Source organism: Caretta caretta, chromosome 17 (assembly GCF_965140235.1).
Source record: "Caretta caretta isolate rCarCar2 chromosome 17, rCarCar1.hap1, whole genome shotgun sequence".
Lineage (NCBI taxonomy): Eukaryota > Metazoa > Chordata > Testudines > Cheloniidae > Caretta > Caretta caretta.
In genome coordinates, this window is record NC_134222.1 from 16,998,217 (window position 1) to 17,025,628 (window position 27,412).

Below are 27,412 nucleotides of genomic sequence, written 5' to 3' on the forward strand. Positions count from 1 at the left end.
AAATATAAAGCCCATCTTAAAACAAAACCAGAGGAAGTGCGCTACTAACCAGTGGGAGCTAGGTCCTGCCCTCTGCAGAGAGTGTTGATTTTGGTGGAGGAGGGAGTGGGGTGTGTCTCTTCCCTTCCTCAAGCATACAAAAATATTAGGTGCAACACCCTGACGGTTGCAATCCATGTCAGCATAGCTTGTCAGCTGGGGGTCGGCTTGTTGTCCTCTCCCACCAGCAGGTGTGTATGGTGCCCATTCAAAGGTGCTCAAAACCCACCTCCCCATGTGACTAATTCCCTTCACCCTCCCACCCAAGGAGAAGAGCTATGGGGAAGATACTCTGAGATCCTGAGCACCTGGATACTATTGTGATGGCCATGTTATAAATGACGAGTAGTTTCCTTGGTTAGAAGCTCAGGACAAGGATTCTCGATAAATCTCACAAGGGAATCATCTTTAGGAGTTTGGTCTGAATTTTTACTTATGAAAAAACTATTTCTTAACCACTGAGGGCTAAATTCATTGCTGGCGTAAGTGGGAGCTTCTGCAGTGGATTCGTTGCATCTGATTTTGCCAGCAGTGAATTCGGCTTACACCATCTGCTTTGAGTGTGGTTATTTGAAATGGCTGCTCTTTAAGGTAATCCTTAGGGTAGAACTAGTAACTCATGCATGATCCAGTGATTGCAGCTGGGCACTGGGAGTCAGGACTCCCGGGTTCTAATTCTGGCTCAGCCACTCACTCATTGTGTTGGACAACTTGTGTCCGCTCTCTGTGCCTCAATTTCCCCATTGAGAAACCGTGATGATAATACCTGACTTGCAGGGTGTGTTGTGAGGCTTAAGCCTTTCCCTTAACTAATTTTTTCCACAGAGTGGCACAGTAATTCTCTGTGTATATAAAATCTCCCCACTGTATTTTCCACTGTGTGCAGCCGATGAAGTGAGCTGTAGCTCACAAAAGCTTATGCTCAAATACATTTGTTAGTCTCTAAGGTGCCACAAGTACTTCTTTTCTTTTTGCGGATACACACTAACACGGCTGCTACTCTGAAACAGTAATTCATGTAAAAGATATGGCATAGAAAACAAAGCATCAAAAACCAAGCAAGGGACTATGTAAACATACCTCATTAGATTATTAAAGTAGAGCTTGTTACATTGTGGGGCCAATAGGACCTCAAGATCCCATGTGAAAACCCCAGGTACAAAAGAGCATGGTTAAGCTCTGTGGTCTGGGGATTGTGGAAGGAAATGAGGGAGAGCATTCGAATTAACTTTCCCTGGCCAAGAGAGTAGGAAGGCTAATGGAGTGTCCAACTCATTGGGAGCAGAGGGCTAAATTCCGTGCTTATTCATCTGAAGGCCCCATGGTATAAATTCAGAACTGTTTGTTCCTCACAGCACACTGGATGCCCACTGGCATCAGTGGGAGGTTTGCACGGAGATCGGGGTGAACATGACCTGTATAGATTAGCTAAGTGCTCAGTTATAAGTGGGCCAGTGCGTTTTTGTTATTCATCACTTGATGAGAGAATCTGCTCCCCTTTGGGCCACTGCTGCTAGAGTTGCCGTTTGTTTCTCTTTTTTCTCCTCCAAGCCTTCCCATCTTTGTGAGTCGTCTTTGTTCGTCCCTGTGGCAACTCTCAATTCCCCTGCCAGAGGGTATCAGTTCCGCTCCCTGTCCCTATCATCCGTGGAAATGATCAGCTGTTCAATGGTTGATGTTGTCGTTAGTAGTATGAGTGTTGGGATTTAAAGTTGACCCTTCAGTCGGATTAATTGGAACGAGGGGAGTTTGCTCCTTCAAGTCATTGGTTCCAGGCTGTTTGTTGATTCAGGCATCCGTTACCCTTGGTTCACTTTTGGAAGGTTTTCTCTCTAGTTGTAAGGCAAAAAATTTACTCCTTTTTTGTTGCGGTTTGTTTTTGTTTGTTTGTTTAAATGAAAGCGGAGAATCTGGAAAATGAATATTTCCAGTAGGCTGGGTCGGTCCTGCCTGCTCTGTACGTGACACCTCTGATTTAGTGGGTGGGGCACTAGCCTGTGACTTAGCAGACCTGTTCAATTCATAGCTCCCCCACAGACTGCCTCTGTGGCCGTGGGCACGTTGCACTTTATCTACCCTGTGCCTACATTCCCCATCTGTAAAGTGGGGCTATCGCTTCCCTGACTCAGTGGGCATGGGGACAAATCCATTAACGGTTGTGGGACTCTTGAATACTAAGGCAATGAGAGCCTTTACATAGCTAGATACAGGCCTGTGGAGCAAACCAGATAGCAGGACTGGCCAGGCCTGTTGCCTGGTGGAATGCTCATTTGCTTTAGGCTGTGTTCTAAAGAAGATTTTAGGTCTGTCATCTTTATAGTGACAGTAACCTTTTCAATACAATTGCATCAACCACCAACATACTGTATTATTCCCAGACCACGTCACTGCAGAAAAACCTGTGTTCTTCCCCCATTTGGCTAGCATTATTATATTTTTGCCTGATGGAGGTGTCTGCAGCCCTTTCTTGGAAGTACCTTGAGAGCCTGGTGCCCAAGTTTTAATTTCTCCTCTGCTGATGCCTTTCTGTTTCCTGCACAGATAACGAAGAGCCAGAATGGGTGGAGGTGATTGTGGAAATTCTTCTATCCCTCCTCTCCCAGCCCAGCCTACTCATGCGCCGGGTCTCCAAAAGTGTGTTTGGACGCATATGTCCTTACATGTCAAAGAAAGCCCTGCACCTGATCCTGAATGTAAGTGAGGGATCTGGGGTGGGAGCTGGATTGGTTGAAGTTTCTGATTTCACAAGTAAAGTGAGGTTTTGGTTAAATGAGGACAGTAAGGGGGCATCCTATGGCTTGGGGGGTTTTGGTAAAGCAGATAGCTCCTTCACCTTCTAGGTTGCAGCCTGCTATCTACCTGCCTGTGTCATTCTAGGTCCAGGAGTATGTGTCCAGTTTCTAGCTCAGGGGTTAAAGGAGAGGCCACCGTGAGAGTGCATGCTATGAAATGGGAATGTCCTAAAATACATACGTCTGAGTCTTAAAAGAATCTTATGAGAGGATTTGTGCAGGGCCACCTGTTCTTGAACCAGCGAACCTGGGACAGCTTATATTTGTCCACCTTTTTTTCCTTTGTTATCTTTAGTTTAGGAAATTATTGGGTCACTTTATACATCAGTGTGCTTATATGTTTTAGCATGAATCATAATTAAAAAAAAAGAAAAGAAGCTAAAAGTACCTGAAGTTCAAACTCTGAAAGAATAGTGTCACACCGCTACCTAATGTTGCATCTGATGAGAGAAGAATCTATCGATTGCAAAAAACAACTCGAAAGTACTTGCTCTGAGGAATGTAATGTGTATTATGAGTTAAAATAGATGTCTGTTCATTTTACCATCTCTTCCTCTCATATTTTCCTTTCCCCCTCTTATTTGTTAGTTGTAGAAGTATCATATGGCTTTTTTTCAAATTTTCTGGTATGGGTTTCCATAAATAGCAGGTGTAAAACTATTGACAGAAGCTAGAAAGGTATGTTTTTCTAGTCTGTTATAACTTGGTCATTGTTCAGCTAATTCAGTTTGCTGAAAACAGCTGTACATTCTCTGTGTGTGTGTGTGTATATAAAAAATCAATCAAAGTAAAACTTATTCGGAAAACTCTTCCACAGGTTCTTGATCCAGAGCAAGACCAGGATGAGGAAAGTGCTGTTGTTGTGATGGAAGAAACAGACAAGAAGAAGAAAACCTTGCTGGAGGATACGGTAACTCTCTTTCATTTAAAGAAATAATCTTCCATCCCTGACCATTGAAAACAGTATTACTGCAGATCTGTGGCTTTAGAAGTTAGTTGCATTTCTCTTTTAATGAAATGACTGCTCCTCTGCTAAGGGATATTTTTCTGATGCAGTCCTAACACGTCTTGTTGAAAGTGCCTAAATGTTAGTCTCTTTGTGCTGAAGACAAATACTGTTGGAAATACAGCTTTATAAAGTGTGTGATTTCCAGTGGACAGGTCTCCGCATCGGACAAGCCACCATGATGATCACCTGTTGTTGGCAGTTAAGCAGAAGAGCCACAGCCTGAATAGTTGTGACAAAGGATTGTCTGGACCCTGGAGCTCAGAGTTTAGGAACTGCAGAGACTCAAGTGGTGTGGGCCAAATCCAAGTTCATTAGGCATGAAAATAACTCTCCAAAGCAGGTTCCCCAACAAGGCCCCTTCCTGCAATGCCTGCAGGTCTTTTTCTCCAAAGCCAGTACCAGACTGACTTCTCTTTGGGAATTCTCTTATTTTATAGCCTAGAGAGGTTTCCCGGCCTGTCCTGCTCTTTCTGCTACAGTGATATCCCTTTCATGCAGACTTGATGTCCTTTCTGCCAGCATCACTCTTTCCCCATCCCTTTTGAGGCACACAGGCCGGGCAGCATCGAGAAAGCGTGCGTTGCCATTGCTTGTTCTTTGTCTCACCAGCGTTAAATTCGCATGCCACTTAATTGGTTGGGTGGACTCTTTTTTTTCTTCTTCACAGAATGAGGAGGAAAGTGCCGACTCTTCTGATGACGACAGCTCCGAGGAAGATGGAGAGGAAGACCGTGAAGATGAGAATAATAATGAAGGCGTAGATGAAAATTTTCGGAATCAGCTGATGAATGTCCTGCAGGCGGGGAATGCATTGGTAGGTGTTGGCAAAGCTGCAAGACAATTGATGCTTCGAGAGAGTATAGGGGAAAGCTCTGAATATTCTGTGGTACAATATAACTAAGGCCCTGATGCGGTGTAATCCACTTTCTTTCTGGGTAGGAGGAATCCTGATCCAGCTATCCTTTATATGTATTTGAAACCCGTGGCTGGTGTTTTCACAGGAGTCTAAGGGAGTTAGGCACTTAACTCCTATTGAAAGTTAATGGGACTTGGATGCCGAGCCCCATTTAGGCTCTTCTGTAAATCTTGGCCTGTAGCTAAAAATGTATGCCTTAGGTGATATTTGTGTGGACTGGCACTCCTGGGTTATGCCAAGCGGTGTCACTAGAGGTCTGGATTCAGGTTGGTCTGTGTGTGGGGGCGCAGTGCCTCCGTATGCTGCCTGTGGAGACTTCTCATGTCAGTGGTAGCAGAGCATCAGGGGCAGGGGGGCAGGTGATAATACTGAGCATTTATGTAGCAGGTTTGGTTGGATGTTCTCTAAGCCCTTCACAGATGGGGCTAAGTGTTACCCATTTTACTGATGGAACAACTATAGCACAGAGGGAGCTGCCAGAGATCACACCATGAGCCAGAGACCAGAGGGAAACACAGGCCTCTTCCCTGTCACCTGGTCCAAACACTAGGCTTCTGCAGTCATCTGTAATCCTGAACTCGTCAGATGGGAGGGATTGGAGCACAAAAGTTGTCCTTCTCTGGCCGCTTTTTTCCCCCCACATGCATCCATGTTGGAAGCAGTCTGAGCTGGGCCCATATAGTGCAAGTGTTTCTGCCTCTTGCCCTTCGGTGGGTCGGGTGGCTGGAAAGCACCCAATTACCTGTCCAGTCAGTTTTGCAGTAACCTGGCCATCAGAGACATGCATGCAAGACATAGGCAGGTAGTTGCCCTTTTACACATCTCTGCAGCCTTCTCACAACCCTTTGCGTAGTAGGCTTACGCTGGGCTAATCTTTGTCAGGTAAAAGCTTCTAAACCTCAGGTCGGTCTCCACATGTGGGGAAGTCTGTTGGACACCTGTGCTAGCCAAATCCATCCTGTCCCTCTTGAGGCTTAATGGCTAGAACTCTCCGTTGCTCTAAGTGTTTGGACCCCAGTGAACTGCAGTCCCAAGAGGCTGAGGAAAGGGGGATCGAATTTTAAAATAAGTAAAATTACTTTTTTGTTTTTTAAAGGGAGGAGACAAGAGTGATGAGGATGTGGATGATGAAACCATGCTGGCCCTTGATGAGAATGTTTCAGCCCTCTTTGCTGAGCAGCAGAAGCGGATCCAGGCAAAGAAGGATGAGAAAGAAAAGATGCGGAAGGAGAAAATCTTACGGAGGGATTTTAAGATTAAGGTAGGAAGCAAATATCCTATTGAATGGCTCATGTCTATCTTTGTAGCATGTTGTTAGACAGCGGGGTGTATTTTATTGCATTGAATAAGCTGCTAATGCAGCCAAAAACATTAAATGTGTCTTTATATTGTAAGCTTCGTTTGACAGGGACTGTGTTTTGTTCTGGGTTTTGTACAGCTCCTAGCACATTGGGGTTCTAGAGCATGAATAGGTCTCCAAAGACCTACTACAGAATATATAATAATAATTAATAATAAAGAAGCAAAGCTTTTCAAAAGAAAACAGTGATTTTGGGTGTCTTAGCTGGCTGTTGTATGTTCAACTGGGGATGCCTTAAAGGGGCCTGATTTTTCAGATGGTGAGTACTTGGCACTTTTTGATTTTATGTCTCAAGTTGAGCACTGAGAAATGGAGGCACCCAAAATCCCTCCTGGAAACTCTTGGCTGTATGTTTTTCCCTGAGTTATTAGGTATAATAACGGCAGGGCTTGGAGATGAACTCGGCAGTGAAAAGAGTTTCCCTAGGTAGCTGTGAACGTAATATTAATTTGTGACCACTGGGTGACAGTAGAACCTGTAGAATGGATTTGCAGTTTGTCAAGCTGCTTCATCTGGTAAAAGGATTCTTGAGCAGTAATTTATAAATAGGGCCCTATCAAATTCACGGCCACGAAAAGCATGTAATGGACCATGAAATCTGGTCTACTCCTGTGAAATGTGGTCTTTGGTGTGCTTTTACGCTATACCTCATACCTTACCTCATAACACAAGAACTAGGGGTCACCAAATGAAATTAATAGGCAGCAGGTTTAAAACAAATAAAAGGAAGTATTTCTTCACATAACGCAGTCAACCTGTGGAACTCCTTGCCAGAGGGTGTTGTGAAGGCCAAGACCATAACAGGGTTCAAAAAAGAACTAGATAAATTGATGGAGGATATGTCCATCAATGGCTGTTAGCCAGGATGGGCAGGAATGGTGTCCCTGGCCTCTGTTTGCCAGAGGCTGGGGATGGGCGACGGGATGGATCACTTGATGATTACGTGTTCTGTTCATTCCCGCTTGGGCCTGGCACTGGCCGCTGTCAGAGGATGGGATGCTGGGACGGGATGGACCTTTGGTCTGACCCAGTAGGGCCATTTTTATGTTCTTATACTATACAGATTTCATGGGGGAGACGAATGTTTCTCAAATTGACCCAAAAGGGAATTTCGGGGGGGGGGGGTGTCACAGGGTTATTTTAGGGGGATCGTGGTGTTGCCAACCTTACTTCTGCGTTGCCTTCAGAGCCAAGTGGCCAGAGAGCAGTGGCTGTTAGCTGGGCTCCCAGTTCTAAAGGTGGCACCCTCCCAGCAGTAGCGCAGAAGTAAGGGTGGCAATGCCATACTATGCCATCCTTACTTCTGCGCTGCTGCTTGCTGAGCTGGGCGGCCGGAGAGTGGCCGCTGCTGACTGAGCGCCCAGCTCTGGAGGCACCAGCACAGAAGAAAGGGTGGTAATACCATCCCATCCCATCCTTCTTCTGTGCTGCTGTTGGCCGCAGTTCTGCCTTGAGAGCTGGGACCCTGGCCAGCAGCCGCCGCTCTCCTGCTGCCCAGCTCTGAAGGCAGCACCGCAGCAGCACAGAAGTAAAGGTAGCAGTACCACAAACTGCCCTACAATAACCTTGTGACCCCCCAACAACTCCTTTTTGGGTCAGGGCCCCTACAGTTACAGCCGTGTGAAATTTCAGATTTAAATAGCTGACATTATGAAATTTATGATTTTTAAAATCCTGTGGCCATGAAATTGACCAAAATGGACCCTGAATTTGGTAGGGCCCTACTTATACATGTGGCCAAACTGATGGGGGGAAAAAGAACGAAGGGTTTTCCAGGGTCACAGGAGCGTCTGCTTTTTAGTTTTAGTAACACCTACCAGTGCACTGGTGTGAGATCATCTTGCTGGTCTGGAAATCGGTGGGCCTTCAGCTGGTGAAGTGGTTGTAGTTTCTTTGTCTTCAACCTAATTATGCCTATTTACACCATCTGAGGATCTAGCCAGGAAATGTTATTGACCCATCAACAACACAGAAACTGACTATCCACAAAGCACTGTCAAATGCATTAACTGAAGAGAATGTTCTTCTCTCATCTCTATCAGTTACAGTAAGTCTGGGTGTTAGTAGGTGTCCAATTTTCAGATGGAAATGTGATTTGTTTTATTCCCTACTACTTCTCCCAAGTTGACAGGTGACCATTGTAAATGGACAAATTTGAAGGAGCTATTTTTGTCCCATCCTGATATTCGATATTGCCTAGTCCACAGGGATTCTCATTTGAATGACCTATATTTCTAGGTACTGGACCTCATTGAGGTGTTCCTTGCTAAGCAGCCAGAGAACCCCCTTGTGTTTGATATTATCGAGCCCCTCCTTCTGGTGATTGAGCGGAGCATGAGTTCAGACTCTGACAAGCAAGAGCAAGACTTCCTCCAGAAAACAGCTGATATCTTCACGTAAGTGTCTGCACTGAGGTGGCTTTCAAAGTCCTTTAACTACCTGTCAGTATGTCTTTGGTTTCTGTAGCTACTGCTTGGTGGTGCTGACTTGACTCCTAGCAGCTGGTTGTGATGAGTCTGCTGTGTATGTGGATTAAGTATAATTCTTCTTTCTGCTAATTGCCTGTTATTAGAAGGAAAAGAATCCTGATAGTTTATAGCATTCCTCCTCCACGCTTCTCCCACTGAAGGATTCCAAGTACAAAACACATTTGGAGGAGGTGAAATCCCTACATACCATGCTGCTGAAGTCAATGGTAACCTTTCCATAGACTTCAGGCTGTGCGTTGACTCACATGCTTTAAGTGGAAACTCACCCTCTTTTGTCCAGAGTGAAATCACCCAACAACTTACTCTGTTACTAAATTGCGGTGTAAATTTCACGGCACTATAAAAGATTTTTGTAGCAGCCCCACCCTGCTAGACCTTGCCTGGTGAGCCCTGCAGTTGGGTGGGGGAAATCACCAGCTGAGTTGTTCATGATCATGCAGCAAGGAATCTCACTCGGCTGCTGGAGATTATTTTGAGAAACATGCTATCCTCCTACACAAGGTGCGGAGACACATGGGGCTGACACATTCCTGATTTCACTGCTAGTTGACGTCATCCCAGACAGCTTTGGAAGGGAGGGTGTTTTTATGAATAGGGATTCTTCACGTGCAGAAGCAGAATTCTGCATGTGTATGTGTGAGAGAGAGAGAGAGAAAGTGTGTGTGTGTGTTTGGGATTGTTAAAGAGCACAAGAGCGGTTGATAGGACAGGCATAAAGTGCTGTGCACGGCACATGATACTCTCCTGTCCCTCACACAACCCTGCTCTAGGCACCTTCAGTTCTGAGTCACGCTCTCAACTCCAGCCGCTGCTCTGCATGTGCTTCAGTACTGACGAGGTTCGAGGCCACCAAATGCATTTCATGTGTGAGCCTGGATCTCTAGGTGAAGGTGTAAACAGTTGCTCCGCAAACCCTGCCATCTTTGAATTGAAGCACAAGAAGTATCAAGCAGCTAACGAGTCCTGTACCCACTCCGCCACAGGGCTACCTGTGGCTACAGCACAGCTCACATTTCCAGCCGTGAGTTGCATGCTGGGTAACTCTGAGCCCTAATGTCGAGGGTTAATGCCAGCGCTTTGCTCCGAACTCTCTCTTCCGAGGTGACAGCCCTGCATTCTTAATGCCTGCGTCCTCCTTTCAGGAATCACTTATGCAGAGCCAAGCAGTACTGCAGGAATGTGGGTGACCTGCGGGAGGATTTGCATGCCCTGTTGGAGAGCCTGGTGAAGAGAGCCAGCAAGCACACGGACTCCGCATTGGCACTCTACTATTTCAGGTGGGTAGCAAGGCTGGGAGAATTCTTTATTTAACACCGTGCTAGGAGGAGGGCCTATTCACAGCTGCTGTAAGTGGGTACAGTTGCACTGACCTCAGTGGAGACCTTACACAAGGTCTGTCTTCGGTCCATATGCTGCAGGTGTTTACTAGGTGAGCGGAGAGGTGCCACCATTCAGGTTGGTGAAACCGAAGACCTCGGTGGCTCATAGGCTGAGGAAATGGTGCTAATATTTCAAATCGTTAATTGAAAGGGGTAAGGGGGGCCAGCGGCAGTTTTGTCTGGTCCGTTTTATTTGATTACAATGGTTACAATTGTAGCTCGTTAGTTATGGTAGCACTGAAACCATTCCAGTAGACAGAGCCGGTGAAACCAAGTTGACCAGTAGGCCTGGGGGAAATGTGAGCGTTGGAAAATCCTGAGGAGGCTGTAGAGAAGTGAGGGGGGAAGTCCTGAGGGTCGTGGGACAGCGCCTGAGCTGGCAAGCTAGGGAGAGTGTCCTGCCAGTTTGAAGCACCACTGACATGAGAAGCAAAATTTGTAATGCTCCTCTTGCCTGGGATATATGGTACAGAAATGGTCCAACCCAACTGGTAGAAAGTCTCTCGCTGGCTTCTGAAGTAGGCGATGGAATTGGGTCTTGATTCCGGCTGATCGGGATGGGAGCTGGTGTCACTGCAGGGCTGGCGTCCCCTTGCAGTGGCCATTCTGCATGCACACTGGTAGCTTGTTTCCCCATCTGTGTTTCACAAGAGCTTTAAACAGCTGAAAATCTTAAGCGGAAGGGTGCTAACCTCTACTTGACAGCGTCTGCTTCTCTCCCCCCTTGGTACAGGTGGGTTAGGAGCTCCCAAGATGCTGGTGCAGCCTATATTTATTTCTCCTGTTGCCGTGTTATGCCAGAAAACGTGGGTGACCTCAAGCTAGTCCCTTCCCATCTCTGAGCCTTGGTTCTCCCATCTCTGAATGGGGATGCCACTACTTAGCTCTCTAAACATACCTAGTCAGGTTTGACTCAGCTGTAACATTGTGCTTCCCTCTGCAATCTGTTGGCTGTATCCCCCCGATGCGTTAGACTGTCTGCCCTTTGGGGTAGGGGCCGCCTTCCCATTGCGTGTGTGTACAGTGCCTAGTGCAATAGGGCAGCTGTAGGTGCTACCACAATACAGTGAATAAGAGTGTGCAAGGCACTGGGCAATTCTTGGGTGGAAGGTGTAACGAGCAAAGGGGTGTTAGCTTCTGATGTAGCCGTCAGTAAAACAGAGACTGCATTAGAGAGAGGAGACCCTGCAGCCCCACCCCAGCCTCCAGACTTGTTTGTTGTCCCTGCTGCAGATCACTGAGAAGAGCTGCTTGCTCTGTCTGTCTGACCAGTGGCCTGCTTGTAAGTTCTGTTGGAGACCTGATTGCAGGGGCCACGAGCCTCGGCTTTTGGGCACTCCACTAAACACTGCCCACCTGTCCGTTTTGTTTCTGGTTCAGCGCCTCTTTGTACCTGTTCAAAGTGCTGAAAGGAAATGTGGCCAGAGAGATGGCGACTCCTCTTTCTCCCTCGAAAAAGAAACAGAAAAACAGCGAAGGGAGCAGTGCACAGACTGACCAGGTAAGAGGGCTGGCCAATTCCCCAGGCAGGGCCTTTTCGGGGCTGGGATCCCAGGTGGCTTTTGTATTGTCAGTCTGCCTTGTATTATTGCCCTTGGTGGTCATGGTCCCACAATGTCCTGCCTCTCTGATGAGAAGACCCTTCGTTTCCTGAACTCCCATATCCTCCTACCCTGTCTCCATCTTAACCACTTGTCCAGGTGAGGTATCTCTCCTTCAGCCATCAAGGGGTCCTAATACATTTTGGGTGCCTGCTAATTGGATAATAAACCAGACCCCGAGCATACATATTCATGCTGCTCACCCCATTGTTCTCACATATCTTTGCCCCGCTACCTCTTCCTGCTGACTCTGAGCCCTTTTCCAGGAGGGGTAGAGTGTAATCCAGCAAATTGGAGCATGGCCTAATTCACCTGTGTATGGCGGTAGTGTTGTCCAGTAGATTGTCAGTCAGGAAACCTGGGTGCTGTTTCTAGCTCTGCCACTGATCTGTGGCCTTGGGCAAAGGTCTCAAGCTGTTCCGAAAATCCTAGTGTCGATCCCTTTCTGTGCCTTAGTTTTCCCTACCTGGTCGATGGGAATAAGGATAGTTACCTTTCATAAAGCACTTGGGGAGCTATAAATTAAAGGCACCAGGTAAAAGCCGAGTGGTCTTGATCCTGCATTCATTGCGCGCACACAGCTCTAATGAGTTCGGTGGTGTGAGGAATATGCTTGGGGTGGGCCCTGAAAAGGCATGTTGTTTGGGACAAATGTGTAAGTTACCCAAGAACGATAAGCTTTGGCAATCTTGACGTGCTCCCTGGTGCTCTGGTATAGATAGAATCGTTCCCATTGCTTCACAAGCTCATCTTTCCTTGCTGCGCTTTCCAGCTTTCTGGCACAGGCCTTCTAGACCTGAAGAGAGTGACCATGCTGTATCAGGAGGCATTGAGTGGATTCCTGACCAGGCGAAAGAGTGCCCTCACGGGATCTATGTTTCTTGATCTCTTCAACCGCTTCCCGGTAAGCATTGCTAGGAATGTGGTACCCTGTGTTCCAGTGTAAACCCACAGAAAGCAACGAGTTTTTTTTTATTTCAGTTAATTGCAGGCTTGCAGAACAGCTGTAAGATTTACAAGAATTTCAGCTTGCTAAGTCTAAGAGGCAGAGAAATGAACTATTCTTACATCCTGCCATTAACAACACAGTATCATACAGGGGAATACTGGCATAGAAATCTAAATTGAATTGAAAGGCCATACTTTTTGGATGCCTTATGAGGCCCTAGCCAGATGAAATCTGCCATTGTGTATTAGCTTGATACGTGTACTCAAGACGGTAGGGATGCATTAGGCTTGCAATTCTAATCCAGCTGCCTCCGGGCAATGGCTTTTTATCTGCACACACAAGGTGTGCTGAGTGTCTGCATTTTCTCAGTCTCCTGCAAACTAGACTCCAGTGCACATATTCCAACCTTGTTGGTAGAGCAGTGTCGTCACCCTCAAACCTTTGGGATAGGCAATGGATGTTGACTCCTGCAGGCTTTGAACCTCTGCACCTATAGAGGCTGCCTCCAACCCTCCAGATGGCTTTCCAGGAGTCTGTCCAAGAAACAGTTCTCTGAACCCCTTCCCTCCTCTTGACAGCTAGAGGACATGCCCCTCCTGGTACTTCAGATACACAGAGGCTTTCGGGTAAAGGAGACTATGCTTTAGGAGGGCCCTTTCTCCAGAATCCTCAGCGTTGTAAACCGTCTCTGGGGATGAGGCTGACCTCAGTGTGTTGGACTCAGTGAGCAGTATTTGTCCTGAACACATCTCTTCCCAAATAAAACCTCAGACCTGCAGACAGCCATCTCTCCCTGGGCTGCTGTGGCAGTTTAATTAGCTTCCTGGAGTGCTGTGGTGTTTGCAATAAGCTGTGATCATGGAGCGTCTGAGCTGGGGCCATCAAGAAATGGAGGTGATGGCTTAATAAAAAACAAACCCAAACCAAAACCCACGAAATTCTGTGATGCTTCAAGCCCTTTCGGAGCAGGGGAAATAGCCACTGGACAGCTGTCTCATAGCTGTTTAACTAAGGAAAGAGGCTCCAAAATGTCAAACTGAGAATGAGCCATTTTCAGATTCTTTACTTAATTCAGCTCTGGCAAGGGGGAGCTTCTGGAAGGTTGGTTTCCTTGCGAGGCTGTGCCCTGCCCTACCCTAATTGGCCAGTGAGAGGTGGGAAGGGCAAATACCAGCTATTGGCCACAGAGTCTCATGTGCCTACTCCTGGCTTTTCCATTGATCTTGGGCAACTTGCTTAAGACCCGATTCTGCAACATGCCAAGTGCTCTGGGCTCCCATTGGAGGCACCAGGATCTAAGGGCACGGAGTTGCTTTCAGGATCATCCCCATAACCTTCGTTTCTGATTTTTGTCCATTTAAAGGTGATGGTTTAAACAGGGTGTTGGGATATTCAGTTTCAGTTTAACCTGTTGCCCGGCCTGTTCATTCACTGAGTCACGGGTCTGAGTTGCCTCCTGAGTCTCTACGGTTTTTAATAACCACACAAAGAGTTCAGGAGGGGTCCATTCTATAGCAAAAAACTGCGAGTGCTCTGATGGACAAGGTGCTTGGTCAGAGCAAAGCATTACAATTATTTATACATGAAATCACAGATGTTTGAGCAAGATATTTGTGCACCCTTGTTTGCATTGTTCTCTTTGGATTCTTAATGCTCGTGAAGCTGGAAGGATTCATTTAGGGACATAGGAGTTGCCAGATTGACCTCAGACTTCAGGTCCACTAGTCTGGTAACCTCTCACTGACTGTGGGGAATACCTGCTTTTTCAGAGGAAGGTGCAAGAAACTCCGCAGTGGGCAATTATGGAATAACCTGTCCACAGGGAAACTCTCCCTGGCCTGCATTAGTTGCAGGCTGATTTCACCATGAAGCATGATATTCAGTATCCCTTCCAACACTCTTGTTTGCTTTTATTTTTTTTAGTATTCTCCATTCTAAGGGCTTGTCTACTCATGAAAACTAATCCGGAATAAATTAGGTTAGGGTGTGACTTTAAAGCAGGATTAAGCACTTGCAAAGTGGATTAAGCTAATTCGGAATAAGGCACTCTGTTCCAGAATTAGAGCATCCACACACGGAATTAATCAGGAATAATTCCCTTTGTAGACAAACCCTAACTCTGGGTATTCCCATGCGTCAGTGGGATTGTAGAGGTGCCTAAAATGTTGGCAGGATCTGGGCTTAAGCCCACAGTACCAGTCAAAAGACAGAGCATGAAATTGGGGCCCTATTGAAGACAGTGGGAGTTTTGCCACTGACTTCAGTAGAGCTAAGGCTTTGCCCAGAGTTGTGAGCAAAGCTGGTTACCTTTCCAGTAACCGGGTGCTGAATCAACATACACAACAGCTGACTAAAATTTAGGCCTTTTTTAAAAAAACAAACAAGCAAACTAGGTTTTGCAGCAAGTCACTAATGGCTGGGTCTTTCTTTGTTACAGGTCATGTGTAAACCGTTAATAGACACCCTCGTGAAGTCTATCACAGCAGGAGCAAGGCAGCATCAGCAGGTAAGAAGGAAAACAAGGAAGCAAAGCTGTGTTCAACAGCAATTTGGAGATGGCACTTAATCGTGCTGGCTCGGCTGATGCTTCATAGATGTATTGCTGCCTTTGGAATTGCCCTGTTCTGCAAAGTGGGCTTCCCAAGGACTGTTCTCTTGTGGCTCTTGCTTTCCCGCTGTGGGTATATGAGGTAGATTCTGAGATTTTGTATTTTCCTGGTCGCTCCCCTGTATTCTCTCAGCTACTGAGCTTTTTCACTCCTGCTTTTTACTCATTAGTGCCATCAGGGTGCTTGGCACCTCACAGGAGTGCTCCCCTCGCAGCCCTGAGCTGGTGGTCTTGCAGAAGGTGCCTGATTTCCCTTGCCTTTGAATCACAGCTTGACGCTTTGTGGGTCAGAAGCTCCTTTTGTTAACTCATCATATTAGGAAATATCTGCTTCCTAATGTCAAGGGCCTGCAATCCCAAGCTTAGCCTCCTGCACCTGCCTTAAGCCCCATATGCCCTCCAGGCAATGCCTTCTCCTCAGCGACCCAGCTGCGGCTATCCTCTTCTTCCCCGGTCACGTAGTTCTGTGTTTCGTTGGCAAGCCCCTAGTCTATGGAACTGTTTTTTTTTCAGGTTAATTGTGTGAGCCGGGCTTTGCTATATGTGTGTTGCCTTCTTGATAGAACGTGACCGGGATGACTGCCCACTGAGGCTGCTTCACGCCCGTGCGATCGAAGCCTGTCTGTCAGGACTTTTATACCTGCAGCCATCACTGTGACATCCGAGTGCCTCTGCTGAAAACCCCTCTAGGCCAGTGGCATAGTCTCTCTAACACTCCCTTCCTTTGCTGCAAAGTGCATCTGGCTTAGAAACCCACAGCCTGAGTGACCTTACTTTGTTATTGTTTGATCATTAACAGCAATGGAATTAAAACACAAAGGGCTAGATACTCCTCTATACTAAGGCTGCCTGAGGTTGCCAGTGTAAATGAAGTTAACTCACTCTGAAAGGCCCCTGTACGCTGCCAGAGTGACCTTGGTGTAAATGAGAATCAGACCCAAAGTGACTTTGGTGGATGAAAATGAGAATGGGCCCTGTTAATAACAAGCAAATTAATTAATAGAAGCACGTTCTTGGTTCTGTCCCCGAGAGACCGTGCAGCATCCCTAGCAGAGGGCTTCGTTTGTGTTACTATCTCGGCTTCTTCCATGGGGAATAACATCTCTTTCCTGTAGGGATTCCTGTGGTAATGTGTGAGCTTCATTTCAAGAGTCTATTTAGTGGAAGGACTCTTGGCTCTGGGTGCGTGGGAGGGGAGAGAACATGGACTGGGCTACACTGTGCTGATAAAGAACAGCCTGGTGAAGTGTTTTTTTGGAGTCTGGAGTAGCAGGTAACTCACTGCAGTCAGCCCCCCGAATTACCCAGGCTGCATTCATCTCAGGACGTTTGGCTTCTTACAGTCAAAATTTCAGTCCGTGTGTGTGTGGGGTGGGGGTGGGGGGTGCCTTCTGTTAAATCCTCCCTTCCTGATGCAAACTGGCTTTATTTTGTCTAGGGATGTGGCCCAAAGGGAATCCCGTCCCCTTACCTATAGTGTAGGTGGTGTGCTAGAGATGGGGTGGTGCTGGGCACAGGAGGGCAGGAGGGGACATTTGCATTGCACTTGGTGCTGTTCTGAGCTTCCCTTGGGAAACTCATGAATTAGAACAGCTCCATGGAGGATCTCACTTATACACAGCGCTATTCTGCCCCAGAATCCAGGAGGTGAAAAAGTGGAGTAAAGCCATCTTTGGCTCACCCTGGACTGTACCTAGGAACATAGGATTTGCTGGACTGGAACTGAGCCGAGGTCCATCTGGTGGAGTGTCTGGTCTCCAGTGTCAGATGTTATGATAAATGTCAATGCTATGATAAATCTGAATATTCTTGATAGCCATATGAATGGCCTTGAATCTTGTTGAATCCTTGACCTCAACGATTTGAGTTCCACAGACTCTGACCCCTTGTCGCTGTGAGGAGACCTTGTACTTTCTGCAGGGATATATTCAGTATCTGTAGGGCATTCAGAAGCGATTGGGTCTGCTGACAGGTGTCTCTCGTTAGCCTGTCAATTAACCCAGCAGGCTATCATCGGCTGTTCTGCTGCTAGGCAGAATGTCCCAGCCAGAGCCTGCAGGAAGGACTTGTGCCAAAGAACAGGGTGAGTCAGACCTGGGTTTGGACTTTTGTGTTAACGTCTACAGTTAGTTTATGGTGAAAGGGGCGTGAAGCCCGTTACCCTGGTTGGGGTGGGGGAGTGGGGGGTCCTATAGTGCAATGGTTTTCAAACTTTTGTACTGGTGATCCCTTTCACATAGCCAGCCTCTGAGTGCGATCCCCCTCCCCCCCCTTATAAATTAAAAACACTTTTAAATATATTTAACACATTATAAATGCTGGAGGCAAAGCAGGGTTTGGGGTGGAGGCTGACAGCTCATGACCCCTCCCCCCCATGTAATAACCTTGTGACCCCCCTGAGGGGTCCCGACCCCCAGTTTGAGAACCCCTGCTCTAGTGGATTTGTTCAGCTGAACCCTCAATGTGGAGAGACAACATGGCATGGTCTTGTATTTAGTATATTGGGCGTCAGGAAACGTGGGTTCTGTTTTTGGCTAGGCCTCTGGCCTGCTGGGTGCCCTGGGGCAAATCACTTCCCCTTTCTGCTCCTCTCCCATTTTTTGTCTGGCTTGTCTGTTTAGACTGTAAGTTCTTCAGGGTGGGGACTTTCTCTAGGGTGTGTATGGTGCCTAGCAGAATGGGGCCCTGCTTTTGCTGCAGGGCCTCTGGTGCTATTTTCATACAAGGAGTTGAGCTACTAATAATGGGTAACACCTTCTGTTTCAGTCGTAACCCTCTGTGTGTGGGGAGGGAGGTGAGAGAGACAGACACACACAGAGCAGGCTTTCTGTGTTTGTTCGGGGCTTAGTACAAAGCAGCTCTGCCCCGGTCAGCCTCTAGGCAGTAGCACAATGTTTAAATAATAGCAATCCATTTGTAGACCCAATGCATAGCTGGGGTGTGTGTACATTTACATAGCATTTACAAAACCATTCCAATTGTTGGAGCGGAATTGGGTTGGGAGACCTGGTACAGGCTCTTGAGACAATGCTGGATATTTTTAATGCAGCAGGCTTCGTTTAGGAAACTCATCAGTGCAGATCAATGATTGAAGGTTCTTTTGAAGAGAAGAAACTATGCCAGATGCAGAAAAAGGATGGCCCAGTGGTTTGGGTGCTAGTCTAAGACTTAGAAGACCTGGGTTCAAGGCCCTGCTCTGCCACACGCTTCCTCCAAGACTTGGGGCAAGTCATTTAATCTCATGTTCCTCATGGGTGAAATATGGATAATGGTACATCCTGCACAGGGGTATTGTGGGGATAAATACATCAGATTGTGAGGTGCTCATAATCACTATAGTAATGAGGGCCATAGAAATACCTAATAAGTACATTGCATTGACCCTCTGTCACACCCCCACAGCCCCTCCCTCCCCCCAGGGGGTTCCCTGGGAAGGCAGATCAGCACTGCATGTTGCTAACGCTGTTGCAAGCATCGCAAAGCATTTTGGGGAGGGTCAAAGGTGTAAGTGTGGAGTGGAAGATTCCTTTGCAGGCTGTGAGAGGCCAAAGCGGGAGAGGGGAAGAGAGCAGAAAATGGGTTAACTCAATACTTCAGCTAGCTCAGTCTGAAGATAAGACACTGGCCCCAGTCCAAGGTCATGGAGCCCCACGAGAAGTCTGCAGCTGTATTCATATCTTAGCCAACCCCAGCCAGCCGTAAGAAAAGGGGAGAACTAAGCTGAGCAGGACTGCAGAGATTGCAAAAACGAACGAGATGGCGAAGGCCAGCAGAATGGGGGGGAAAACAAAGTCTCGCGTTCCTGGAACCGATGTGTTTTGGGAAAGCTGGGGAGGCCACAGAGACCCGTTTTGGACTGGTACAAAGAGCACGGGGAACAGAGGTCTCTGAACGAAACGCCCCCAAAAGAACCCAGGACTTAAAAACCCTTCCGAGAGCCGAGGCAAATCAGAGATCAACAGGGGACCTGGATGACCTGTGCGCACAGGATAAGAACTCCCGTCCCCTCCTCCCCCCCTCTTCTTTTACGTTACACCCAGGCTTGGCCAGCCTTGGGTAGTGCGTGTGTGAGTATGAAAGTTGCTTAAGGCCTGGAGCACTAACACTTTCTTCCTTCCTTTGAGTGACATGGGGAAACAGCCCCCCCCCCCCGCCGCTGTTTTATTATTATATTAACAAAGCTTTAAAATTTAGACACTTGGTGTGTTCCGTCATCTCCTCCCCAAATGATCTCACGGCCTTAGCCTGATCACCTGACGCCTCAGGCAGATTGGTAACAGAAATCTGTCACACCTCCTTATAATTACTACAGAACCGGCTCTCTCCTGGAGGGATTTGGGGGAGGGGGTTCTGGAAAATGGGGCCTTGTCTGCATATAAAGATGCACCAGTTGAGTGAAATATGTGGTTTTTAAACTGATTCATTTAAAATGGTGCAACTTTGTGTGCAAGTCACTTCTCTCTCAGGGCTTCAGTTTCCCTACCTGCGATATGAACTGATGATGCTCATCTCCTTTGTAAAGCACTTTGAGATCTGTGGAAGTAGGTGCATCATATTGTGGGTGGGAGCTCTTAAATCAATATAAACCTGGCTCATAGGGGGTCTAGCCTGTGTTGGTAAATTGGCAGACAAGCTAAACCAGTATAGCCAATTTTAAACTGGTAGAAATGTATGGAGAGTGGTTTGTACCAGTCCATCAGTCTGTTTTGAAACCAGTTCACGTTTAAACCAGCGCAACTTGTGTGATTAGATAAGGCCTGTAATTCCATGAGTGTTACTCCCATCGAAGAAAGGAATTATAGACCAGTCAGCCTAACTTGGATACCTGGCAGGAGACTGGAACAAATTATCAAACAATCAGTTAGTAAGCGCCTAGAAGGTAACAGGGATCTAAGGAATAGCCAGCATGGATTTGTCAAGAACAAATAATACCAAATCAACCTATATTATCCTTCTTTGTCAGGGTTTCTGGCCTAGTGAGTAGGGGGGAAGCAGTAGATGTGATGTATTTTGATTTTAGTAAGGCTTTTGGCACAGTCCCCCATGAGATTCTCATAAGCAAACTAGGGAAATGTGATCTCGATGAAATTACTGTAAGGTGTGAAATGTATTTCCTTCCTGTTCGTACAGTGCTCTGAGACCCTCTGATGGAGTACAAAGCATTGACATTTGTAGTTGGATACAGTGGTCACATTCCGAATGCTGTGTTTTCTTCTGAGCTAGCCACAAAAGAACAGGGACTGATGCTCCAGACATGCCCATCCTGAGGCTAAAAATCTGCAAGCTGTTGAAATGAACCCCCTTCTGCTTGGTAGTGCTTGGCAGCTGCTCCCTCTACAGTGTCTTTCAAAGCTTAATTTCCCTTCAAGGGCTGGGGGGAGTGGGCTGTGCTTTTTAAATTTATAAAAATTCACAAAGGCTTAAAAATCTTTCAGCTCTTTTGTTAGTTGCTTTTCTTGCAGCGCTTTCTACCGTTGCCCCTGAGGCCATATGTATAGGTAATTTAGATCTTCACTCTAATGACCTCTAGGAATATGGCCTATTGCATGTTTATTGGGGTGTTAATTTAATGCTGCTGCTGCTGCTAGCAATAGGGACTTTTTAATAAAAATTTGTTTAAACAAATTCTGGATGGCAAAGGATTATTCATTGAGCCTTTAGACCTGCTTGCATGTGTATGTATCTGTAAGGCTTTCTTACAAGTCAGAGCAATAATTACCGTTATAGGCCAAATCTTCCTTAGGGCTCAGCTTGTTCGATGCAGTTCTGGGTGCTGAGCACTTGAAAATACTGCCAGCTAACCTTGATCCTGCATCCACTGAAACTAGTGGCACAGTTGCTGTAGGATCAGGCTCCGTGTTTGTATGGAAACAGCCTGCATGCAGTGACGGCCGCGACGACTGTCCTTACACTGAGTGGTATGTACCTGTACGGTTTCAGATTCCTTTTTACACATGCGCGCGCACAAAGGTAGGACAAGCAGAAGTGGCAGCTAGCAGGAGGTTCTTTGATCACACACATTAGCACAGGAAAATAATATCATGTCTTATGCCGCCAATGAAACTGCTTGTGTCAGACCTTTGAACTAACCTGCCACTAATGAATTGCATTGAACTTCTGGTGCGTATGGGTCTGTTGGCAGTTCCGACACTTGCAATTAGTTAAGCAGAATGTGTGTGGCATATTAACAAGCGTGGGAGGCATGCTGCTGTCTCTGCTGTTTTGTTGACTATATGGGACATTGGCTTCTAGTGCTGTCAGCCTGACAGTTTCAATGAGCACTGAGCTCCTTCTTCTTTTAAATTCTATATTGAAATATACGTGCATGGGTTCATTTCCCTCCTACTTCCCTAATGCAATTGTTGCCTCGGGGAACTTGACCTTCAGATTGCTTCCTTGTGCTTTGTTTCACTGCATGAAGAATTGTGTTTCAGTGAACTCCTGAAAGAATTGTTTTTGCATGTTGGGCTGGCAGAGTATGAACAGGGGATTGAGGTGTGAATTTCACAGAGCTCTCCTGACTGTCAGGTGAGAAATGGCTTCCTGCTTTATTTTTAGCAGTGTCAATACATTGTGAAAGTAGCTGAAGTAACACTGAGTTGAGTAACTGCCCGTGGCCTTGGGTGCATCCCTCTGAAACTATTAATGTGTTGTTTGTTAAAGCCCCTTGAGCATCGTTGTGGAAAGGGCTGAAAAAGAGAAAAGTCTGATCATTCTTTGTACGATGGGACCACTTCAAGGCTGCGGCAGAGATCGAGGCTTTGTTGTGCTATAGGCAATGTACATGTACATAAGAGACTGCCTGCGATGAAGAGCTTACTATCCAAATAGGACAAAGAGAGAGTGGAAGACAGAAAGTGCTGTTTATCTCCTTTTTACTGATGGGTGAACTGAGAGAGTAAGTGATTTGCTCAAGATAAAATAACAAGTCTGTGGCAGAGCTGGGAATGAAACCCAGATCTCCTGAGTGTCAGTCCAGGGCTTTGACCATGAGCCCAACTTCTCTTAGCAATATACCTACACTGGTGCTTATGTGCTGTCGTTACTCTAGGGACTTGTGTATATGGGAACATTTAGAGAAATACAAACAAACTGACTAATCTGTGAAGAATGCACCTCAATTAAAGCACATTTAGGACCCCCCCATGGAGGGCTCTCATTCCGCCAAGGAGGATTAAACCACAGTGAACTGAAGGCCACTTTATTTCTGAATGAGAACATCCATGCATGGGTTGAATGTAGTTTAATTAAGTGTGGTAACTTCCCAGGGTTACAGAGTAACAGCCGTGTTAGTCTGTATTCGCAAAAAGAAAAGGAGTACTTGGTTAGTCTCTAAGGTGCCATAAGTCCTCCTTTTCTTTCCCAGGGTTAGTTAATTCATCATAGTGCCCTGCGTCGACCAGCCCTGGGTCTGTTGCCGTCATCCAAGCAGAGCCTTTGGTCTGGATTAGATGGTTGATGCATTCAGTTGAGACAGTAGCAAAATGTGCTTGGTGTTCAGAAAATTTTGGTGAGGGGCATTTAGGGGCGTGTACAAACCGAGCACTGAGCCTTTCATGAGGGCTTAAGTAATTTTCCCTGCCATTTTCCAAAGAGAAACTAAGTAGAACGTGTTTGACTGTCTCGAAAGATGCCCATGCGCATACTCTAAATCTCTTGGGGTGAGGCAATGTCTGTAGTGAAGACTTCTCTTTGAAAGGCTGATCCAGTCAGTCATTTTAAGCTTTAATGAACCTTCTAACGCGGAAAGGCTTTGGGCAACTGGATGATGGCTCTGTACTGGCAGTGGGGAAAAAGAACCTTTTGCTCATAGCTTGAATTTACTCAGGTGGGTTTTGATGATGGTTCAGTGGCTGTGTGACGTTAGTTTCTGATCTCAGTCTGTTTCCTAATGGAGAAGAGTTCATCCTACAAAAACATCCATTACCATGGATAGAAATAAGTCCCCTTATTGAGTGTCTCAGTGGAAAGCTGTAGGATTCCCAATCTCAAGACCTTTTTCCAAGTCTGGGCTAATGGAGTAATGCATGGTCAATGGCCTGTTTGTCCGGCAAATATTCATCATTGTGTGTGTTGTGCAGTTTGTGCTGTGTGTTTGTTTAAACACAGGTTTCAGAGTAGCAGCCATGTTAGTCTGTATTCGCAAAAAGAAAAGGAGTACTTGTGGCACCTTAGAGACTAACAAATTTATTTGAGCATAAGCTTTCCTGAGCTATAGCTTACACAGTAATCTGGAGCCTTTGTGTTCACCTCAGCATTTTGGCATAGACACAAATGTACCAGGTGAGGTGCAAAGGTGACTCACCTGCCTTTTCTCTGTGGAGACTAAAGATGCAGGGGTGAGCCAGGGAAACAGAAAGATATTTTACTTGTCCAGCAAACACAAGTTTCTTGTCCTTGAGTGATTTGGCTAGAATTCTTCAAGGCCTTCAAGTAAGTGCATTGCTGACATGAAACCAAAAAAAAAAAAAAAAATCACTTTCCTTGGAGCATTGAGGCTTCAATTGGCATGGAGGTGGAGCTCAAAATGTGACCTTTTGTCATATATATATAATGTATTCATCACTGTTTCAAAATACATTTTCTAAAGCAGCCCATGATGGGAAACACTTGAAAATGTATTTAATCTAGACTATACTTTAGGCAAGTTACTGATTATTCTTGGTGTCTCCGGAGCCTCCTTTAAGAGCTCTAATGTATGTAGATAAACTTTGCAGAATCCAAGTAATTCTGTGCCAATGCTGCCTTCGCCATGAGAGTGAAAAATGATCCCTAAACCGTGCCAAAAGTGGTCTTGGCTGGATGACAGTGTATCTGAACAGTTTGTTTCATATGAGTTTTTTAAGTTGAGGAGTAATTAAATTTTAACACTGTAAGTACAGCTAAAGAGCCGCACAGCCTCAAAAGCTGGCACCTCTCTGGGTAGGCATATATTTCTGTCCATGCCTGTGATCAACAAATGAATCATTACACTAATGCACCTTACTTTGAATGCATTTTCATAGATGTTTTCCAGTGGGTGGTAGGGAGAATTTGTTATGGAATAGTTTGCATAAGCTACTATTGGTAATGAAGCAAATTTGAAACCTGCCCAGATTAGTACCGTTGCCATTTGTACTCCTTTTTTTCTGAAATGTTACTTGAGAGGAGAGGAAGAGTGAGAGATGATGTTTCCCAGATCTCAATCATTTAAACCAGCCTCCATTCTCTTCTCTCCGCATTGTTCCAGTCATGGTACTTGCTGTGTATTTCACTGGGGGAAGAGTTCTTTCAAAGAGCTTCCACGAGGGGGCAGGCTTGACACTGTGTCCTGCAGAGACAGGGGCACTCTTGGAAGCCTCAGTTAACTAGAGGAAGTGGTATGGTTCTTTATGCAATGCAGTTATTACAGCCGGTGTTGCCTGTAGACCTCTCTGTTTATTTTTAATCATGGCAGACAATTTTTTAAGAGCAGAGGTATCTGTAAAAGTTAGGGATGTCTGCACTGAAACCTGATTACAGTTTTCTGCTTGATTTCTCCCCCCCACCTTCTTTTGCTTAAAGAGAAGAGGGTCTAGGCCGGTTGGGTGGAATTGAAGGAAAAGATGAATTTAGGGGTTAATCCCACAGTGCTGAGCCACTCTGATCCTGATCCAGCAAAGCACATAAGCATGTGCTTAACTCTAAGCATGGGAGTAGTCCCTTTGGCTTCAGCTGGAATATTCATGTGTTGAAGGGCTTTGCTGATTGGGGCCAGAGTGCTGTGTTCCTGGCAGGATCAAGCCTTTAATTCCTAGACTTTTGAGCTGTATTGTGGATGTATACCATCTCAGCCTTCCACTTCTGCAGTGGAATTGTGAATTTGACACCTGGTTGTTTGCCTCAGGAAAACTCAAAGAAACCCTTTTTTCCATTAGATGCTGCTGAATCTATACATAGCCTCTGATGTTATTTGGAAACGTGTCTTGTGCCATTTTTAAATGCAGCCCTCTGGCCTGAGTTGCTTTATAAGCCACTTTTATTTTCACCTGTTCGACTGGGCTGATTTAAAATAAAAAAAGGATCATATTAACTCATTCAGGGGAGCTTGAAACATTTAAATACGCTTGGGTTCCAGAGGAGCCAATGCCTGAGTTTCCATTGTGCTACATACCTGTATTGGTTACCAACTGTGGTGTGTAAATGGGGTTGTGCTACATCTCAGCCATAGATGTGGCTTACTTTGTGCACTCAAACTCTCTTGGGAGCGTCATAAACACCTTTGTGTGCCTCCTCTGAAAGATCATCTCACACCTCTGTTTTCCCCTCAGTGGTGGTGGTAACTTTTTATTCTGGTTGCTGTGTGATGGCTCTTGAGTGGCCTGTTGCAAATGTTGATCAGAATCCGTTTTCCAGTGGACAAATGTCTGCATGGCACACACAGAAACCCACAACTGGCACTAGCCTGTCTCAGCAGAGACGGTGAAGGCAGATAGACTTGGGGGCTTGAAGCAATCTTGAGGTGGGGCCCCCCGCATCAGGCTTCTGAGGCAAGTTGATAGGTTCTTGATGACCAGGTGGAGAAGCTTGCATTGCTGCTGCTGTCTGTGCGCTACCTACTCTGTGGATAAAACAGGTGAGATTAGGTTATTGCTCCAGCACCTTTGGCAGCTACTAGACACATGCCATCTCTCTGGGCCAGATTTTCAATAAGGGCTTGACTACCATTCAGACACCTAAATAAATGGACTGATTTTGGGGTGCTGAGCTCTGTTTCAAAATATGGCCCTGTCTGTATGTCATGACTTATTTGTTTGCAGTGTTGTTGTACCTGTGTTGGCCCCAGGACGTTAGAGAGACTTCTGTTGGTGAGAGAGACCAACTTTCAAGCTGCACGGTCTGCAAGAGGCTCTCATAAAGCAGAGCTTTGTGTCACTTAAAAGCTTGGCTCTCTCACCAACCCAAGTTGATCCAGTAAAAGATATGACGTCACCCACCTTGTCTCTGTCATTTTTATATTGCTGGAGCATCTAGGAGCCTGTCATGGACCAGGACCCCATTGTGTTAGGCGCTGTACACAAACAGAACAAAAGGATGGTCTCTGCCCCAGTTCTCTCCTCCATTTTGGTTTTTAGGGCATGTAAAATATTCACTCTGCTAGATTCTTCATATTTGATTGCAAGATGATGGTTTCTCTAGCAAATTTCCCAATGATAGAGGAAGGGTATGTTTTTCTTTTTTGTTACTCCATCAGAATAGAGGCTCTCTGTTAAATGTGTTCTGGCACACCAGTTTGTGGTTCCTCTTTCCTTCAGTGCTACAGGTTACAGCTGATAACAAGAACTTCCACCAGCTTTCCTGGCTGGAGTCATTCACTGGGCTTATAGTAGCCGTACCTGTCTCCAGTGGACGAGTTTGCAGTGAGTTGCAAGTCTGAGTGATTTAGTAACCTACTGAATTCTATTTGCCATCTGGGGTTTTTAAAGAGCCGCGCATTTGAGAATAATCCTCCACTGTGCATTCTGCTCCCCCTGTTCAGCAAAGCCTTTTGGTCCAGTCACTGGAAGGGTCTTTGTGGAGCAAGTGGGATAAATTTGTTCGGTTACAAGGCTATTGTAACATGCTTAATAATTAAGTGTGGAGAAAATGAGGGGTGACTCTTTTATGTTTGCTTATTTTGATGCAGTGGGTGACTGAATGGCTGGATCGTCTGGATTTACGTGGCATAGATGGTACGGAATGTTTTATGGTTTTTAGGGTCAAATCCTGTTCCATTGAAGTCACTGGTAGTTTTGCCTTTGCTTTGAATGGGACCAGCATCAGACCCTAGGAGAGAAATCACTGCTTTGCTCTCAGATTTGTATGTGGCTACTATTCTGCTTGCTGCTTTCCTTTCACATACTGCAAAGCCGAAAATGGCAGGGAGAGCATATGTGCAGTGCTGACCCTTTTCTTGGCCTTTGATGGGTGGAGGAAGTTGAGATTCTTACAACCTGCGACGAGAGATCATTGTATCGCCTTGACTACCCCATCGTAAACAGGGCCTGGAATGTGTTGCTGATGGCCGCCAGTGAAGGAAGGCTGTAATACAGACGGAACCACCAGGTATTCTTATGCCCTGTGAGGCACAGCAATTCCTGTCTGTGCTCTGGCTTCAGTGGGAGAGCTGCTGTGGTGGGTGCAGCTGGAAAATTATGGCTCTCCTATTTTGCCAAAGAAGATGCAGTTAGGACTCAGTCTTGCAACTTGTGTGAGTAGTTACTGAACCCATTTACTCTAGCCATCCTCCTGACGTCCATAATAACAATAATG

The 27,412-nt window shown here is 46.1% G+C and overlaps 1 protein-coding gene across 1 annotated transcript in view; it reads left to right on the forward strand.

Annotated features, from left to right (window-relative positions):
- The window catches only part of MYBBP1A (MYB binding protein 1a), a 79,858-nt gene that overhangs the window by 20,664 nt on the left and 31,782 nt on the right, over positions 1 to 27,412 (forward strand). The window contains exons 15-23 of the mRNA XM_048823825.2: positions 2,581 to 2,732; positions 3,649 to 3,741; positions 4,508 to 4,654; positions 5,853 to 6,017; positions 8,355 to 8,512; positions 9,748 to 9,882; positions 11,365 to 11,485; positions 12,358 to 12,489; positions 14,972 to 15,040. Of these exons, the coding sequence (XP_048679782.2) occupies positions 2,581 to 2,732; positions 3,649 to 3,741; positions 4,508 to 4,654; positions 5,853 to 6,017; positions 8,355 to 8,512; positions 9,748 to 9,882; positions 11,365 to 11,485; positions 12,358 to 12,489; positions 14,972 to 15,040 (1,172 nt within the window). The remainder of the gene's footprint in view (positions 1 to 2,580; positions 2,733 to 3,648; positions 3,742 to 4,507; positions 4,655 to 5,852; positions 6,018 to 8,354; positions 8,513 to 9,747; positions 9,883 to 11,364; positions 11,486 to 12,357; positions 12,490 to 14,971; positions 15,041 to 27,412) is intronic.